Source organism: Alosa sapidissima, chromosome 4, assembly GCF_018492685.1.
Source record: "Alosa sapidissima isolate fAloSap1 chromosome 4, fAloSap1.pri, whole genome shotgun sequence".
In the NCBI taxonomy this organism is placed as follows: domain Eukaryota; kingdom Metazoa; phylum Chordata; class Actinopteri; order Clupeiformes; family Clupeidae; genus Alosa; species Alosa sapidissima.
This window is the reverse complement of record NC_055960.1, coordinates 4,301,319-4,320,659: the sequence shown is the minus strand read 5'-3', so window position 1 is coordinate 4,320,659 and position 19,341 is coordinate 4,301,319. Positions and strand designations below refer to the sequence as shown.

The following is a 19,341-nucleotide window of genomic DNA, read 5'->3' as shown; positions in this document are numbered from 1 at the left end:
TCTCTGATTGGCCACCTGTTTGCTTGAGGGGTTTGCGACACCTTTCTCCAGCTGTTTTTAGCATCGGTGTGAACGGAATTATTTTTAAAAATGAATGAATGTTTGAATAGCCTGGCCTGCTACGTATTTCGTGGTCTTACATTTCGCTATTGGGTGTTGTACAAGATATTGATAGCGCAACAACTTAAAAAAAAAATACCAAAAAACAATGTCAAGGCGTCAATGTCAAGGTGTTCTTCTTACAACTCATGACAAGCTGCAGTATTTCGTTGCTCTAATTGGTTAGGTCTATCCAATTGAGTACAGATGCATTTCCCCCCTGTATCGGTTGAAACACGCCCCATAATCACATCCCAATGGAGCAGTATCAGACTCAAATTCAAACTAGAATTTAGTATGACGACGTCAGGCTACATGAAACGGTAAAGGCCAACAAGACATCATTTATGAAGTTTCTTTTTGTTTGTTTGTCGTTTTGGCTTTGCGTCGGGTTCGCCCTGTTGGGATTTTCGATAATGATAACAACCTCATGATGCTGATATTGAATTTTAATTTCTGTCGTGTGTAGGCTACTGAGTGGCAGACTATTGGTTTTCATATAGTTTTAATCACAAAGCCTGTCTACCTCAGTACATAGTTTAGCTAACACTGTCATTTCACATTTGTACAGCTCTACACCTCCGTGAACCTGGTGCCCCATGCTTGCCATGCTTGTTATGCTCCTGGCATGCTTGTTAAAACACCAGTCTTGTAGTAATATTGAGCTGAATTCTTAGAGAAAACATAGCCTACTGTAGCATTGTGCTGATAGATAAAAAGTCACCCATTTAAAATCGCAGTCTGCATTTTAATCCTTGCTTTCCACTTAGTGTGTACACTTGTAAAAATTGTAAAATCCTGGTGCAGTAGGAAAACAGTTAGGGCCTACAATTTTAATTTAGCAGGAGAGGTGTAGGACCTACAATGTTACTTTGGGTGGAGAGGGAGAGGTGTTATTTGATTCCATTTTGAACTGAAATATCAACAACCTTCAAGCTGCATCCTCTCCAATCAGCATCAGTATCAGTAAGTAGGCTATAACATGATTCCCTGTATTTTGTATATCGCCCCAGAGGACTATTAGGGGCAGGCTATATATTATCATCAATTAGGCCTTTACTAAATAATGTAGTCAAAATTATAATTTTATGTTGGTTTAGGTTATTAACAAAACAAAACAAATCCATGGTTCAACGTCATTGTTGGCAAAATTATCATGATAGCTATTATCATAGTAACATAGATACTATTTTAGCCCTTTCTATGGTTTAGTCTTGCGTAGGCTACTTTTCTCCTATATAAATTAATTTTCCTTAGGTCTCATAGGCTGTATAGTAATATGCTATAATGTATGAAATATACTGTATGTATCTTAATTTATCAATAGTTGCCATAAAATTCATCAGATGTCATCATTTAAAGGCCATCTGTGAGTGGACAGAATGAAAAATATAGATTTCCCATATGTGTTCCATATTAAATTACATTTCATTTGGTTGTTTCTTTTCTTTTAAATTATGTGTCTACTTCAATCATATGGGAAAAGTAACTATATATTTTTGAATCGAGAATCGCTTTTGATAAAATCAATTTTGAATCGAATCTTGAGCCATTGGCTCGAGACATTTGCTGAATCGTGCACCCCTATTCAGCAGTACCACAACAAACATGTTGATAGAAATGTCCTTGATTGAAATACAAACTAGAAATATAATGTGTGTGTGTATATGATGATATATCATGGTCATGTAATGTAATATAATTGTTATTTAATGCAATGGAAAATGTGTAATCAAACCATTGCAAGGGCTTTAAGTTGTTATTTAAGCCACCACTTGAAGGATTGGCTGCAGTGAGCTTCAAAACAACAGCCAAAAACAGATGTGGTCACCATATGGTCACATGCAACTCATCAAGTCTTACTGATTTTAACTGCACATTTAGCAAAGAAGAGAAAAATGCATCTATACAAGTAAACCACTTCCTGTTCAAACAGCCATATTTCATAAACTGTTAGAATAGCTGCTGAGATTGAAGACTGACTAACATATTTTCAACTTTCACTTTGGACATAGCCTCCTGTTTACTGTTGCCCAGTACCAAGAAAAGCACATGAGGTAAAAGGACAACATGACATAGATTATTATAGTTGGTACCATTTGTGCCCTCGTCATCCACCGGCCAGATGTTCCAACTGAGCCACTGGAGAGAATAATTTACACTATCCAGAGAATACTAAGCATGTACCTAATGCTCACATAATCCAATGACAGCGCAATTCTCTTGACTACTTTTTCATTTACTTTAAAACCATGTGTATACCATGTTACTAAGTATTCCTTTCTATGTTGGGGGGTGGGCATGATATACAGTACTGACTGTGCATGGTGGAGGCTCTTGCAGATATTGTTGAACCCAAAACATTGAACAAAAAGCAGTAGGCTTCTCTTCATAGAGTATGATTCAATACACCTATCTGTAAGTTTACCTTTTATTCACCTAGGGCAAATTCTCCCATGTGCCTAATTAAAAAAAAAAAATGTGTTACTAAGTGCTTTTCACCCTATGTGCATTCTGCTCTTAACTTAAGTCTGTCATTTACGCTCCATGAAGGTAGTTAAGCCCTTTGGGAGGAACTACACCAAAATCTGGGAGTTTCTTACGTATGTAAGCAACCTTTATGCAGAATTCTGCCATTGACTTGCACACATTTTCTGCTAAGCACTTCTGAGGGCTGTATTAAGGTTGAGCGTCACTACAAGGTGAAACAGCATATTGCTTGATGCCAGCAGTAGGCCTAGTTCTATCTACATGTTCAAAGAACTTTACAAAATAACATTCCAGTATCAAATGTGGTGCTTAACGTGCCGAAATTACATTGTTTTCCCCCCCATTACAGTGTCACAAGGTGCATATTACCCGACATCACTTTAGGTATGAGGATATATTATTAAACAGAAAAACATAAATGATAAATAATTCTCTCAATTTTAGTAAAACTCAGAGATATCAATAAGTGATGGAAAAGAGCTTAAAGAGAGTTTAAAGAGAGTTGCTGCTAATTCTCACCTCTTTTGGATACTGCAGCTTACCAACAGTGCAGCTTCATCTTGTATTAAGTCATCATCCTATAGCCTACTTCGTTCGAATCTGTCCATTTTTTTCCAACTTCACCGAAGTCATCCATACACTTGCAGATGCCTGCACTATCGTTGAGCCGCAATAATCATCCTGTTCTCAAACCGTCATAATCCTACACTGTAATTCATCTCCTGTCTTTGATTTGTTTCTAATAGTGGCTGGTATTGGTATGCCAGTCTCTCATGGGCCTACTATATTCGAAACTGCAGGTGTCAGTCTACAACTTTGTGGGCATTGAGGAGATAAATTAATATTATGAGAGCGGCTTTCATATCACGTAGTCTGGAAGCCAGCCGAACTTAGCCCCGTCCACAACATTTGAGGTCGGGAAGTTCAGTTTGGACTTGCTCCTTTGTGAAGCAACTATGCCTGAACCAGAGCTGTTTGGACCAATCAAATTGGGCTTTGTTGATGATGGACAGAAGTGCGAATGGGAGAATTTGCGTAACTCAAAAGTGCTTAACTGGAAGAGCGTAAAAAAGGACTTATGCATGAATGGGAGAATTTGAGCCTTAAAGGAGAATTCCGGTGTGATATTGACCTAAAGTGTATTGAAACATGATACCGAGTGTGAACGTATGTCTCATAGCCCATCTCGACTTGTCCCCTGCACTCCAAAATCTGGCGCTAGTTAGCCGATGCTACCAACAACTTTTTCAGTAGTGGTGCTTCGGCATCGGGCTAGCCATGCAAATAAATCACTGTTTTACACCCATTTACGAGGCTCAATGTATCTCCACACTTCATTGGTAGACTTCCTAGGGCCCTGACATTTAAAACGAGACATTGAGAACTTTGAAAAAGCACTGGTAGTTTACTTACAAGACGATTTATACAGACAGTATCTTCACGAAGTTTAACGTTTGCAGCCATCTTGAATTTAGTCACGATAAGTCGAGCAACGAGTAAGAATGAACAGGTATGATAAGGGATCAGATTCCAAAAATAATTCAGTGGAAATGCATGGATTCCAGTTTCTTCCAGTAGCAGCAACTGGAATCCATGCATTTCCACTGAATTATTTTTGGAATCTGATCCCTTATCATACCTGTTCATTCTTACTCGTTGCTCGACTTATCGTGACTAAATTCAAGATGGCTGCAAACGCTAAACTTCGTGAAGATACTGTCTGTATAAATCGTCTTGTAAGTAAACTACCAGTGCTTTTTCAAAGTTCTCAATGTCTCGTTTTAAATGTCAGGGCCCTCGGAAGTCTACCAATGAAGTGTGGAGATACATTGAGCCTCATAAATGGGTGTAAAACAGTGATTTATTTGCATGGCTAGCCCGATGCCGAAGCACCACTATTGAAAAAGATGTTGGTAGCATCGGCTAACTAGCGCCAGATTTTGGAGTGCAGGGGACAAGCCGAGATGGGCTATGAGACATACGTTCACACTCGGTATCATGTTTCGATACACTTTAGGTCAATATCACACCGGAATTCTCCTTTAATATCTTTGACTGTTTGTAAGGGTGTAGTAGATGAGCAAAGGAGCCCATTAAACTGATCTATTTTTCTGCAACAAATCAGCATTGTTTGCTTTCGCATTGCGATGCATCAATTGTCCAGTACCATTTCAGTATTTAATAAAGCAAGCATTTCTAAGACATTGATTATCGGTCCTGGCTTCATGTTTTTTTTTTCCAATAGATAAATGATGTACAGCCTCCACAATTCTTTAACTCTGTGTGGTCTCTTGTGTCCAGTCAGGCTTGACTGACTTGACAGACCATAACAGACATTATATAACTTTCGATATTAGTCACATAAAAGAGACAGATTGTCAAATAATGTCAGATTAAATATTTATTTCTATATAATAAGTGATATTTAGGCCTTGTGTCTGTATTCATCTCTCTTCATGCATTCCTCAAATGAAACATGAAATACTGGAGTTTGCAAACCAAAATTGGATTTAAAGTGTGAGTGCTGACAGACACTTAACAAATGCATCATGGTGCTACACAGATCAAAAACACAGAACAAATCTAATCTGTTATGTCTGCCTCTGAGTCACAGACATCTTGTCATTTGTCAATGAATTGGTGTCCCAACAGGTACACAATATTTGGTCTAAATGTGAACAAACATAAGTGATATATGGATCATATGGTTTATTCAAATGCAAATCACTCCGGGACTGCCAAACTCCCCAAAAACTTGCTCTGACTATGCGTAGCAAATCTATGCAATGGGCCAAGGCTATTAACTTGAGACCCATGCATCATGGAGTTTAGTTATTCTTACAGAATGTTGTTAGATATGAACTGATTATTTTAGCTTTAACATTTCCTGTCCACTTTAAGCACTTGCACTGAACACCAACAATATGCCACTAGAAAGTCTTGAAGGTTATAGTGCTAACCTGGTGCACCTACAGATGTTTTATAGCTTTTGACTCCAGCCATGCATTGAAATACCACCCTGACAGGGCAATGTACTACAGAAAATTAACACAGTAAAAACATTTTCCAGTTGTTGGCAATGTTCCCAGAACCGTAAATTTTTACACATTCTGATAATTGCTAACACACCTGTAATACTGCTCAGTTTCAGGTCACTTGTTGTTTCCATTCCTTAAAGGTTTATTCCTTAGGCTTATTGTTCACACAGTAAAAAGATAGGTAACACTTTACTTGACAGTAAGATAACCAAAAAAATGTCAAATTCTGTATTACAAAATATCTTGGTCTGGCTTTGGGGAAGGGTCACCAGCCATTTTCATTTATAATTAATTTATAACTTCCATGTTGAATTTCATTCACCCCTTCACCTGAAGATAATGTGTGAATGCAATGTAAACCAATATACAGTATATCACATACAGCTGTTAGAAAAAACACAAGTGAATAAAACCTATCCAAAAAAAAAAAGACAGACCACAGACAAACACACCCACACCTCACACACAGGTGTCTGGGAATAAAAGTACCTTTCCAGTTAACTACCGAGATTTTGCCAGAATTTGACTGATTATGAAAACACAGTGAACATATTAAAAGCCAATTTCATCCGATTAGAAAGATTAGAAAGATTAGGCAGCATTTGGAAAATCCATTTAATGCATGGAATACAGATACAATCTTTCATACAACTGAACAACAATTCTAAATCATCACTAGTTTTATTCCAGTACCTAAGGATTTGCCGACTTAAAGCCAATTGTTAATGTTCTGTCCAGCTGGCATAAATTGTACCACTTGTAACACTTCACAATGCTAAATGTGTATCAATAAAAGCTGTAGAGTACAGCAAACAAGCTGTATTATTAGTCTTCTGTGTTTTAAGGGGCAGTTTTTGTAACAGCACTAGTGCACTAGTTTAATGACCGCCCCCCCCCCCCCGCCCCTCACACACACATACACACACAAAAAAGAATCCAGAGAAAATGACACCAGTTTGATGTAACCGCCCAGCATGCAAGGGGTTAAAGTCTGTTCCATAAACTCCAGCTTAAGAATCCCCTGGCAGCTACTCGTACAGGCTTTAAATACTGATTTGACAGATCACATTTTACTCCCAGGCACAAAGAAAATAGCCTGCACTGCCGTCTTGCACTCCAACACAACAGCAAGCACGTCTACATGCTTGTGGACAAGATGGCAAACATAATGAGATCCATGTTTTTCACCTTTATATTTGCTCCGTGGGTTCTCTCAGCATCGGCAAGGCAACACTACCATGGTGCACATTCCAGAAAGGATATACAACTTAATGAAGAAGCCTACTTGGAGTCGAGGTTTAAGGTACATTCTCTTTTGCATTAATAACAGCTAATTCACATATTTTTAGAAGAATTAATATGTATTTAAATTCAAACATCTTTTAGATCATCTTGAAAATCTGAAAAGCAAACTGTTCTTGTGAGTATTACCATCAAGCCATTTTCTAGTTTGGTAGAATTAACTTGTTCTTTTAGTCTTTTAGTAGCTGCAGAAATCAAATTGTGGATAATTTGCAAACGATAATGGTGTAAATGATTGCAAATTTGATGTGCAAGGCAGAATCTGTATCTATACATTTATATTTTTTTAAGAATACATAGATCTTCGAGACAGAATGAGGCAAAAAACTGAGTAGAAAAAGAACAGATGTTACTGATGCAAAATAAATGAATAGCTGAAGACAAAAAATACATGTATTTTGTTATACATAGACTAAAATGAATATGTGAATGAAATGAACATTTTGCATGATACAATCAGTAACACTGACAATTTTCAACATGCTGTATAAAATGTGTTTCATCTGGAGCAAGGTATCTGGCGTTTATGCTTGCACGAACTCTTTAGGTGTAGTTGTTTATTTTCATTGTATTTTCAGATTGGTTCCTCATGTCGGTCCAGACATTTTGTGCAAATATAAACACAACTGATTTAGACCGTTCATGGCTGGGTCTGATTTCTTCCATTCTTAAGCCATCCCACCCATGAGGCATTCAGCAGTTGGCTGAGTTTTGTCTGGGCTGATTCTGATTAGTCAGCACAAGAGACTACTGGGCAGTAAAAGACATTCCTCTGGCTACAGAATTCTCCAGCTGAGTTTAAACTGCAATCCAACCCAGAGGTCAGAGCTTAGAACCCTGACACAGAGAGGGTCATCCAACAGGTGCCCAGACCCACACTCAACTCCACTGCAGTCCACCAAATTACCATTTCCCATTCATCACAGGTTATGGACTGTGAGGGCCAGAAAGAGACCAAAATACATAAATGAGGGTTCCTGAGGAGTAACTCAAGTCTGCCTTTAGAAAGATCTATTGGAAACTGCTGAACTGTTGTACTGCAGCTACAGTATATCACCTCTTCTCAATGCCATGTACTGTATACCAATTTCAATTTTATCTAAAACCACAGAGAGATGTGACCACTGTAACGGACTCCGACTACGACTCTGACTCCGTTTTCTTGCCGGCTGACGCTGCAGAGGACACTGCACCAGGCACAGCTGATGGTAAAGTAGTTCTGAGGCCCTTGCCAGGGTGATTTATGAGGTGTGTGCGCTATAGATTAGTGTTCCTAGTGAAAAAAGTATGTTATAAGAAGCATCCACTGCTGCAGCACGTATGTGAGGATAAGTACAAACTGGTTTGGCTTTGTACGATAAAACCAGCAGATATGATCGCACTCTTCTGTCAGCAGTGTTGTAAATTCAACAGCTACAGAAACAGTGAATTATAATAAATCCTGCAGCACAGACAATACATAGGGATGCACATACCATTTTTTTTTCTCAAACGGAATATGAGTATTTCCGACATATGTTTACCTTGTTTCTAGCTAATTCATTCTCCTTATAGAGTAGCAGTTTATGTATGGTTATTGATATTATTCTGTAATTCTATATGGGCTATTGATTAATGTTTTGTTTTTTTATTTAGACCACATGACTTTACTATAAACTGTTCATTTTAATGTTAATGTAATACTTATTGATGTCACTGCAAGTGTACAGTACTAGCCGATCCTGAGTACAGATACTGATATTTCCACCACAAAAAAAACAATTATTAGACTAGCATAAAAATGCAATGAACTGGAAGACAGGTTTTATTCTTTTCTTCTCTGGTTATTAAAATAATCATACAATCTGATAGGCCAAAAAAAAAAATGACAACACCCTATGACCGCGGCCTTTAGTGTCATATAATCTAATGCAAGAAGAGAGTTTTGGTGAGTGTGAGTATGACACCTGATGCTTATCTCGATGTCACTGTATCCATAACAATACTACTTCTAAAACTGGAAAGAAAAATAAACTGAGGATTGCAAATATATAGGCTAGCATCTGAATAGAGAATAATGGCATAAGACACAACTGACAGGAGCTGGCTTTCCATTTCAGATCTGCCCACATGTCTGCTCTGTGTGTGCCTCACTGGATCAGTGTACTGTGAGGAGGTAGTACCTGACATGACCTCTGTGCCAGCCTTGCCCAAGGAGACTGCCTACCTCTATGCACGCTACAATAAGATCAAGAAGATTACAGCCAAAGACTTTGAGGATATTGGTGAGCTTTGCAGCATCCTCTTAGCCTGACATAGCCAGACATAAAGCTCTGGAAAAAATTAAGACACCACTGCACATTTCTCTTATGTCATCCTACAGTTGCTGAGTGACCACTCAACTACAGCTCTTAGATACTACACAGACATAAAAAAAAACATTACACCTTGCACATTATTAGCATAAAATACCTCAGTATTAGAAAGCATACTGAACAAGCTTGTACATTTGATTCAGTAAATTTGAAACTATGACATGGAATCAGGTGAACATGGCCCATTGGCAATCACAATAGCTTATGTTACATCCACATCCTGATAATCAGTGGACACACGATTTTCTATTTACTGTTAATAAAGAGAATGTGATTGCAAACAGACAGAGAATGGTGACAAGAATTAAGTGTTTCACAAACATCTATACTTGCTCACTTGTCACAAGAAAATGCTGAAAGATAAAAAGCAGTCGCCATGTTTGCTTGCATTCATATTTTTGCCAAAGAAATGACTAAAACGTTTCTCACTGAAATTAGTTGTCATTGATATTTTGGCATTGTATTTGACTAAGAATGGCCTGACTGAGTAACCAACAACTGACAATGGCCCTACATGAAAGATTAAAGGGACACCAGGCAACGTTTTCGTGTTAATTAATCATCTTTGTAAGTCGGTATATGGTTAAATGACTCATTACGGGGCGAATGAAGGCTCTCTCGCCCGCCCTTACTGCCTGTAGGAAGAATATCCCACTTGCAAGTTTGGTGTATCCTACCCGCCGACTGAAGCAGGATCAGTTTACGGCATAGAGACAGGCTAACGAAACGCTAGAGATTGTTGCAAACGTGTGTATAATGGCAGAGCCGGCGAAGAAGCAGCGAAAACCCTTGACGGAAGACGTAAAGAAAAGGAAAAGAGCTTCAGACCGAGCGAGGGGGAGTTTTGTAGAGAAAAAGCATCAGGCTTGCCTGGTGTCCCTTTAAAGAATAACACACATCAAGCATAAACATTGCTTAGATTAATTAATTCTTTATCTTGGTTCCATAACTTAACTTGATCATCAACATGTCTTTTGTCTTGCAGTCACTTTGAGAAGGATTGACCTTACTGGAAACCTCATTTCTGAGATTGAGGATGGTGCTTTTTTAAAGCTTACTCTTCTAGAAGATCTGTCACTGGCTGAGAATCAGTTGGTAAAGCTTCCAATGCTGCCTGCCAAGTTGATCTCCTTCAATGCTAATCACAACCACCTTAAGACCAAGGGTGTCAAGGCCAATGCTTTCAAGGTAGGGTGCCATGACTTGCACAACGAGAAATAGTTATATCTCTAGGACAAAACTATTCATCTTGTTATTGCATTGTCAGAGCTAATCTACATGTGTGTTCAATTATTCAACTGTATTCATTTAAAACATTATTTAGTGTGCTGTTGTTCATTACATTCATTGTTGTTTTGTTTTCCGTATCACAACAGAAGTTGACCAAGATAGTGAATATTTTCCTTGCTCACAATGAACTGGAGGCAGTGCCCCAGATTCCAGAAACTGTACGCATACTGCACCTGCAGGTAAGTAAATCCCAAGAAATCCCTCAGCCCAAATCATTAGGTGTAGGCTGATAAATGAAGGAGCAAATTAAATAGGACATGACAGAATATGGCCTCTCCAATAGTCCATCACCTTTAAAACACAGGACATCTAACATTAAACAGTCATCCTTACTCAGTGCTGTAAATTTACCCGTTCCAAGCGGTCAAGCACAGCAGGATGTCCAAAGAACTCAAATATCTGCAGCATGAGTTTAACTGCTCATGACTAGAGATGCACCAAAATGGAATTTTAGGGCCGATAGCGATAATTGATATTTATCGGTTTGTTGTGGCCAATACCGATACAATAAGCGATAATATCACTCTTGAAAAAAAAAAATTAGAAAAATGTATTGGGGACAACATTTAATAAGCATTTAATTTGTTTAATTGCAGTAATTTTACCTACCACCAATGACGGATAGAACTCATAATCGTCCTCAATGGTATCGGAACGACCCTTTCAAGAGAGTTCCATTATCAGCATCATAGTTGGCCCCACAAGGCTTCCGTTTTAACATTCCATATGTTATCTTAATGCAGAGGAAGTAGATTGGGAACCAAATAGAATGTTCAAGCATTGTTTTTTTTTATTTATTTTTTTTTTTTTTATTACCACTAGTCCCGTGTTTCCGTCCTCTTACGTATATGTCACTTACTATTCATTTATATACAAACCAAGACGGCTGATTCCTAAAGAAACGCAAGCACCCACACCATAAGTGTATCTAAATTAGCTATGTACCAAAAATTACATTTTACCGTGACTCGAAGAGCTGTAAACAGTTTTGTAGCCTAAAGCTGCGTGTACAAATCCGCTTGGAGCTCCAGTGGAATTTTGAATTGCGACAAGAATTCTCGGACTAACCGTTGATGTGCTGTGAGAAAGGTTGTGAATAGACGACCCACCAGGCCAGCTCTAACCTCCGAGAGCGGTAAACAAAATCGGATATTTCAGGCAGTAAAAGCCCCGGTAAGAACCAAACCAGGATTTTGTTCAAACCTACACACCTATGGCTACTGAAAATTGTAAGGTTCATTTATCAAATGTTATTTTGAAGTATTAAAGAACATCGTTGTTTTAGAATTTTCGAACGAAATGGGTGATAATTGGAGGTGTTACGATACAGCAGTCAACAAAATAGCAGTAGCCTACAGTAGGCCTAATGTGTGGCTCATTTAAGTGAACGTGACGTTAGTGAGTTATGAATGAGTGGCCAACAGTGTGTGAATCGTTTTCATATAGTAAACACACAGATAAACGGCTAGAAGCTGGGAAAAAGCTAGCGACTAAATCAGAGTTTGTGAGGGAAACTTATGTAGGCTATAGTTTCAACTGCGGGTAATTGAATAAAGCTTCAACTCCTTGGACTGTATTCGTCTCCCCAACTAGCGCGGTAAGAAGGCAATTCGCTCTGGGTAGGCTCCACTCTGCTTAGGTTAACTAAGGTTAAACAGAGGATCATTCACGAGAGAATTTTGGGCTGCAGAGATTTGACGCAGATCTTGTTAGAATGGTGAAATGCATCCACACAGCTGACCTTATTTTGAGGAAGAAGTATACAACCAAGCTCTTATCGGCCTAAATTCTGTTTTTTATCGGCCAATAATATATCGGCCGCCGATATTGTGCATAGCCTACCTACTCATGACCATGAAGCACCGCGTTACCCTTTCACACCAATAACCTGAGTCAGGCCGGGATTATTTGACTAAGGTGTAACCTAACAAATTCAGATGAAGGAAGAAGACTACTCAGGTTGTGGGAATTCAGATTGGACCCAAGTCACCACCTGGGAAAACATTAGATAGATAGTCTATATTTAATTTTTACTATATTTAGTTTTTAGGCTTTTTATCTTTCGTAATCTGGATTTGTAGTTTGTTCAATTTGATAATGGAGCTAATCCCATCATGTCATAAAGGAAAACTGACTTCTGCATCTTCTAGGCTCTATATCTTCCATAACCTATATGAAAGATACACATGTATTAATGCATTATTTTACAAATTGTAATGTTGTTAGCAACAAAGAAGTTCTTAGCCAACCCAGTCAGGCCAAAATCAATCCACATCTCACCCATTACACATAATATTAAACTCTCCATCAAGTCAAGTCAAGTCAGTTTTATTTAGTATAGCGCATTTAACATGCACAAAGTGCAACCCAAAGCGCTCCACATACAAGACATTGACAAAAAACAAAAGACAATAAGACAAAAAATGCCAGACGGAGCGGCGTAGTTGCCAGCGTTGACACCACATGACAAAAACATTTAAAAAATAATAACAAACGCAAAATATGCCGGACGGAGCGGCGTAGTCGCCAGCGTTCCCGTGACACTAAGACATACAAGACAGACAACACAGCAAATTAAAATCAGCTACAATGTACGCAATATGTATGTATTGGCAGCCGTGGCCTACTGGTTAGCGCTTCGGACTTGTGACAGGAGGGTTGCCGGTTCGAACCCCGATCAGTAGAAAGCGACTGAAGTGCCCTTGAGCAAGGCACCTAACCCCTCACTGCTCCCCGAGCGCCGCTGTTGTTGCATGATGTGTTGTTGATGTGATTCGATGCAATTTAATGCAGTTCAAGAATGGAACGCATTCTGAAAGATTTTTTATCATTTGCTCAAGGTGCACATTCACTTTATATTATCAGTTATCATGGTCATGGTTGTCAATTAGGAAAAGAAATGTGTGAATATGATTATCTAAACTGAGGTTTGTTTCATATACTGTATTGAAATGAAAAAAGAATAGTCTACATTTCAGTCAAACACAGCAGCCAAATACAACATATTTTTTTACTTTATAGATTTTATAGAGTTATATCTGATTGTTTTCATGGAGCTGTAGCCTTGTTGAGGTAAGACAATACCGAAATAAAATAAAACAGTGCTTAAGACACTTGGCCTTTTCTCATATAGCCTACAAGAATAAAATAGGTCTACATATCAATTAACTCTCTGGGTTCATTTTGTTCCAACGGTATACCTAATGCAGAAACCTATAATGCCACAAGTCTGAGTGAATATGAACAAAATAATTGGCTAATAATTTGTGCATCGTTTTAGCAAGGGCCAAATTATTATTTAACATTAAGGAAATCCCTTCATCAAACGTAAGGCTATACTCTACAGACTATCGTTGCTGTTTAATTTCGCGCTGGATTTTGAAAAACAAGAGTAAAAACTGTAAAACAAACAACCGAGTGCGAGTTGTCACGTGCTTAAGTTGCAGTAGATGTATGGGTAATGAGGTCATTTGACAACTTTGGGCAATGGATGTAGCCAAAAACAAACTGCATTACCCACAATGCCGTGCCACGTATAGTTTCAAAACCGGACGTGGGATGAACGCGCTGCTTAGAATGTAAATGCGAGTCTGAGCGAAGAAAAGGTTGTGAACCGATTCGTAACAAGTAAATCGATATAATGACTGGTTCATTTCAGTTTTATTCCGATACGGGGCTTCACGTATCGATGTAGCCGTATCTTACACGTTAAAAATTACCGATACGTATCGGTTAATCTTTACACCCCTAGTATATATACTTATACACAACCAATGGCTGCGCTGAAAACTTTAGTTTTAGTTTTAACCTAGGCTATTTTCAGTGTAATTTTTCTCCCTTTACTTTTAAACTCTTATCTTGGTCATTGTAATGGCCATCTATACATGACAGTCTGGGCTACCCACATCTGGGAAAGTATGATGTGATAATATTTGCATGTCTTATGTCTACATGAAAAAATAATTTGCGTTTTATGAATATATTTCTACTGGCATGCTTCCTAGTGACATTAATGCAATTAAAAAAAGAAAGAATCATATCTGTGTTGGCAGGATTGTCTGGAATCGGGCAATATAAGAATCATGTATACGTACTGACAAATAGTTTACATTAGAAACAATTTGAATTTGTTGAGATTTTCAAAACCGAATTACTTGAGCTTATTGTACAGAGGCATGGCTTATTGTACAGAGGCATGCTTTATATCCTCATATTCGGTAAGGTCTGCTGTTTATTTTGATATATTTCACCAAGACTATTGAGTGTGCAGAATGTAAATATGATTACATTTCATGTAAGTTCAATTTAAAAAAAATTCTCGCGAACCGTTTATCACACAGTTTAGCCGCTAACATCATTGGAATGCTTAGGTTCCACTTGTTCACGTACTCAGCAAGGAATTTAACAGAGAAGGAGGGATGTGAATTTTGACGCAATTTGCGTTTGTCAGCCTGTAAGGGTTAAACAACACAGACGTGTAGAGAAAAAGATGGGAGAGCGCTGCAATGGGTCACTAGTGAATGAAAATGTTTCAGGTGCTCTTCAAGGGAAATGGGCAGATAGAGGATAGAACACAGACGTGTATTTTCTTTGAAATTGAGTAAACAGCTGCATTTAAAAGACAAAATGATTCGGTAAGAGTTTAATATACTAGCTTCAGTGTAATTTCACCACTTGTTATGCCTCTCGGAAATCAAAAGTGAACTGAGAGGGTCCAGGCCAATTCACAATTGAAATTTGGTTTGGTGTATGCCAGACTAAAAATTATATTATTCATACAGCAACTTTAAATAGAGAAATATTGTTCACAATACAGAGCCATTTAAGGACATCAACACCACAACATGAATAACACTACAAAGGCAACACAGCAGTCTAATCCATGACCCAAACTCTTAATGTAACACATTCAGTTGGCTTGCATAACATGCCTTCTCAAAGATGGAGAACAAAAGATAGCTGTCAGTAACAGCTCATATGGTTCTTCACCAGCTGAATGAACCATCTGAAACAAGGAGAGGTCACCACCTAGGGCAGTACATGGGCAGTATTTTAATTAGATGTATTTGAAATATGTATTTGATTACTTAAGCATATTTTGTCCTTTGTATTTTGCAGGACTGGAAAAAAATGAATGTAGTTTGTAACAAAATACTTTGAGGGATTGTATTGTCAAATACTTAAAATATTTAGGAAAAATCTGCCATTTTTTTCTCAAACAAGCCAAAATTTCATCACTCATTTAAATATTCTGCTTATAACCATGACAATAGGCTATCATAGTCCGGGAGCCAGAGTTTTGGTGAATCTGGTTTTGTCGTTTTAATTTTTTTCTTTACTGTTTCTTGTTGCCAAGGGTTTACTCAATAAGAATAGGGAGGGTGCCTGGTGATATCCCTTGGGCAATTCCCTATATTCAGCTCTAAAGTTATGGTTATGGCAAGGATTTGGCAAACACTTTTGTCCAAAGTGACATACAAATAACAACAATAGTTACATTTAACAGTAAACAATTTAAAAAGTTGGTAAGACTACATTAAGGAGAATGGCAATAATAAACAACAATGTCAATTCAATCAATAGCCTAATGAAATTAAACAAATTCTATAATATACAAACCATAACGCATAAGAATCGCTTAATCAACTAAGTGCATGTTGAACAGATATGCCTTTAGACCCTTCTTGAAAGACCATCCCCCAAAAAGTTGACCTAAATAGCGATTTGTCCATAAAAATGCCAATTTCATTACACTTTTGGAAGGACAGCATGAAATGTAAACCCCTTTTAACCTTTTTCTTGCAGTACTATGCCAAATTGTGACCAACTTAAAAGTGTTAGATCCAACTTTTGTCTTTTACGATCCCCTCTGGACATGTCTGAAGTTGGAAAAAATTAAAAGAAAAGTCAACTGAGGGAGCCAAAATGGTCAACTTTATTACCCTTCTGCAAAGACAACATCGGGTGTAAACCCAATTATTTTGTTTGTGCCAATTTTTGGTCACCCTGTAGACAACTAAAAAGCATTAGATCTGTCTGTTTATCATCCCCTTAGAACATACTTGAAAGTTGAAAGAAAAAAAGTAACTAACTTCAAGAGCTTGAATTGTCAGGTGTGTCAAGGGCTACAAGACTAAAATATGAAACTGATACAGATAAAATACTGAGGGAGAACATTAGGACATGGACCCCTTATGACCATGACCCCATGACCTTGAGTACCTAAAAGCATTCTCACTACAGGACAGTATTAAAACCACTTATTGACATGAGGATTTATATGAGATAACATCCGCCGAACTGTTCTGATATGCGGAAATAGTGGAGGAGACGGAAACCTCTCCAATGTGAAACAGTGGAGTGGAGTTTTTTTTCCACCAAGTTCATTAATTCAGTATATTGGAACACCTTACAGGATGTTATTCTGTTTGTCCCCCATGTTGCCAGTCATAAATGTAGGCAATAGGCATGCATTTATAGCACAAAAAGGTAAATGCAGTTCTGTTTAAAAAGAGGCCGACCTGTTCAATTTGTTGTACTACTTTCAATGGTTATGGAAAATGATAGTGGGTAGTTTGCTTTGTTACTGTTGATTCCACTGTTGGAAGGCCTGCTTGTTGTCAGTTCAATCATTATTTACATTGATATAGGACACTGATTGACTTTTCTTTACCAGATCTAATTCATAGGAGCCCCAATGTACAGTATTAATAGCCCCCTACCAGCCAATGAGGAAATAGTATTTCTTGTCTCTTTGGGATATGTTTTCAATAATATGCCTTGAATTTTTTTTTTCCAAGTTGGTATACCATGATTATTGTGTGGGTATTTTTGTATTTTCAAATAACTAATAACTAACTAATAACTATTTTAATGAAATACATTTTTCACATCAGTATTTTGTATATTATTTGTAGTCTGTAACAAAACAGTTTTTGATGTATTTGTGCCCACCTCTGCACCTAGGCATAAATTTCACTTTGAGCCACTAAGCCATCAGCTTCACAATGCAATAGTAACCAATATTGAGATATCTTGCAAGATAAATTCACTGAGATTTAACAATCTTCTCCTTTCTTTACAGAATAACAACATCTCCTCAATTAGTGATGACACATTCTGTAAAGGGAACAATACCTACTACATTCGACCAAACATGAATGAGATCCGACTGGATGGAAACCCAGTCAACCTGGCCCAGTACCCAAACAGCTTTACCTGCCTTAAGTCACTGCCAATTGGACGATACCATTGAGCATGATTAAAACCAAAATCTGTATGTGGCAAGTGGCAAACATGTCTCCAGTCTTGAGAAGTATCATGTTATGGGCTGATTCTGTTTGCATTAGGTGACTCAAAGTCTTAAATTATACATTTCACAACAAAGGTTGGGTATTTTCCCTAACATGTTGTGCCAGTCACACAAATGCTCTCTGAATGCCTTTTTGCTCGTCTCTGTGTACCAGTTAAGTTCATCTTTACAGTCTGTAGACTGGCTTTCAGCAATGACTGACATTGAATCATTACTTGTGTCCACTGTACATAAAATCCTTCTTGTAATAATTGACTTCCCAAAAAAATGGAGTCAAACTCTCCCCTTTTCTTAGAATTCTGTGAATTTCCTTCACTTTAACTGTACTTATTAAAACTATTTAAAACTGATTGTAGGAATAAAGAAAATAAGGGACAGATACAACAGTAGGCTATAGAGAAGATAAATCAAGGTGGTTATATTACACTTCTAAGTGAATTATTTTTCTACTAAATGAACACTTATTCTGATGGCTACTACAGATGCATGTGATAATCTGAAAATAATAAATTTTCATGTTTAGTCCCTGAAACAGATCTGTTTAACATTAATGAAATGTTTTACTTATGATACAACCCATTTTAATATATTATATTCAAAACAGGTAATGGTTAAGCTTGTTAGTTTGTTTGTCTGAGAACACTTGTTGACAAGTCTCCCATTACTTTAAAAATCGGTGAATATGCCATCCATACTCACCCAACATAAACACATCAAATGTGTCTCATGCACAGTCAGTCCCATTTGGTATCACAAGACTTTCATGTGATAGTGCTGCTAATGTTAACAATCACATGTGGCTAAATATTTGCTTGGAGGCAATCCCCCAATAGCCACCTTCATCTTGAGACTTGTCTTCTCCTTTACCATTAAATACAGTGGCTTCAATGAAGGAGTCTACTCCACATTCACAGACAGCTGGTACAGAAGTGTAGTATGGTTAAAAAAACACGAAACCACCAGACCAGAGAGGGTGTTTCTTTTAAAACATAAATAAAGACACAGTTGAGTCATGGCAATGGTATAAAAAATGTTGCTGTTGCTCCACCATTTCATCATGTTTGACATTTTTTTCTTTCTAAATATATGAGCATCTGATCTTGCTATAATAATGTATTAACCTAGGATTAACTACCTATGTGAATTATCAAAGTATGCTGTACAGAAAGGCATTGTCTGTATTGTTTTATGGCATCCTTAATTATTTTAATAAAACTGTTTTAGTTAACTCTGTGGTGAGTGATCTGTGCACATAACTGTGCAAAATATTGCAGCTACTTCACATTAAGTTTAATAGAGCACTTGTATCCCACACAAGATGAGTATACTTGTGTATCTGCAGATAGATGAGTACACATACACACACCATTCTGGAAAATGTGTGTCAATATTATTCCATTTTGTTGGCCAAATTTGCAGTCATAACATGCCCACAGTCCAAGTAAATAATGGAATG

At 37.6% G+C, this 19,341-nt stretch overlaps 2 protein-coding genes across 3 annotated transcripts in view; one reads left to right on the top strand and one right to left on the bottom strand.

Annotated features, from left to right (window-relative positions):
- LOC121707052 (centromere protein P) overlaps window positions 1-19,341 on the bottom strand; it is a 110,593-nt gene that overhangs the window by 53,657 nt on the left and 37,595 nt on the right. The window lies entirely within an intron of this gene.
- ogna (osteoglycin, paralog a) lies at window positions 6,585-19,113 on the top strand. Its single transcript, XM_042089281.1, has 6 exons — window positions 6,585-6,930; window positions 8,041-8,137; window positions 9,029-9,193; window positions 10,269-10,471; window positions 10,660-10,752; window positions 17,658-19,113. Exons 1-6 carry the CDS (start codon window positions 6,769-6,771, stop codon window positions 17,826-17,828), a joined length of 891 nt encoding a protein of 296 aa, XP_041945215.1. The 5' UTR covers window positions 6,585-6,768; the 3' UTR covers window positions 17,829-19,113.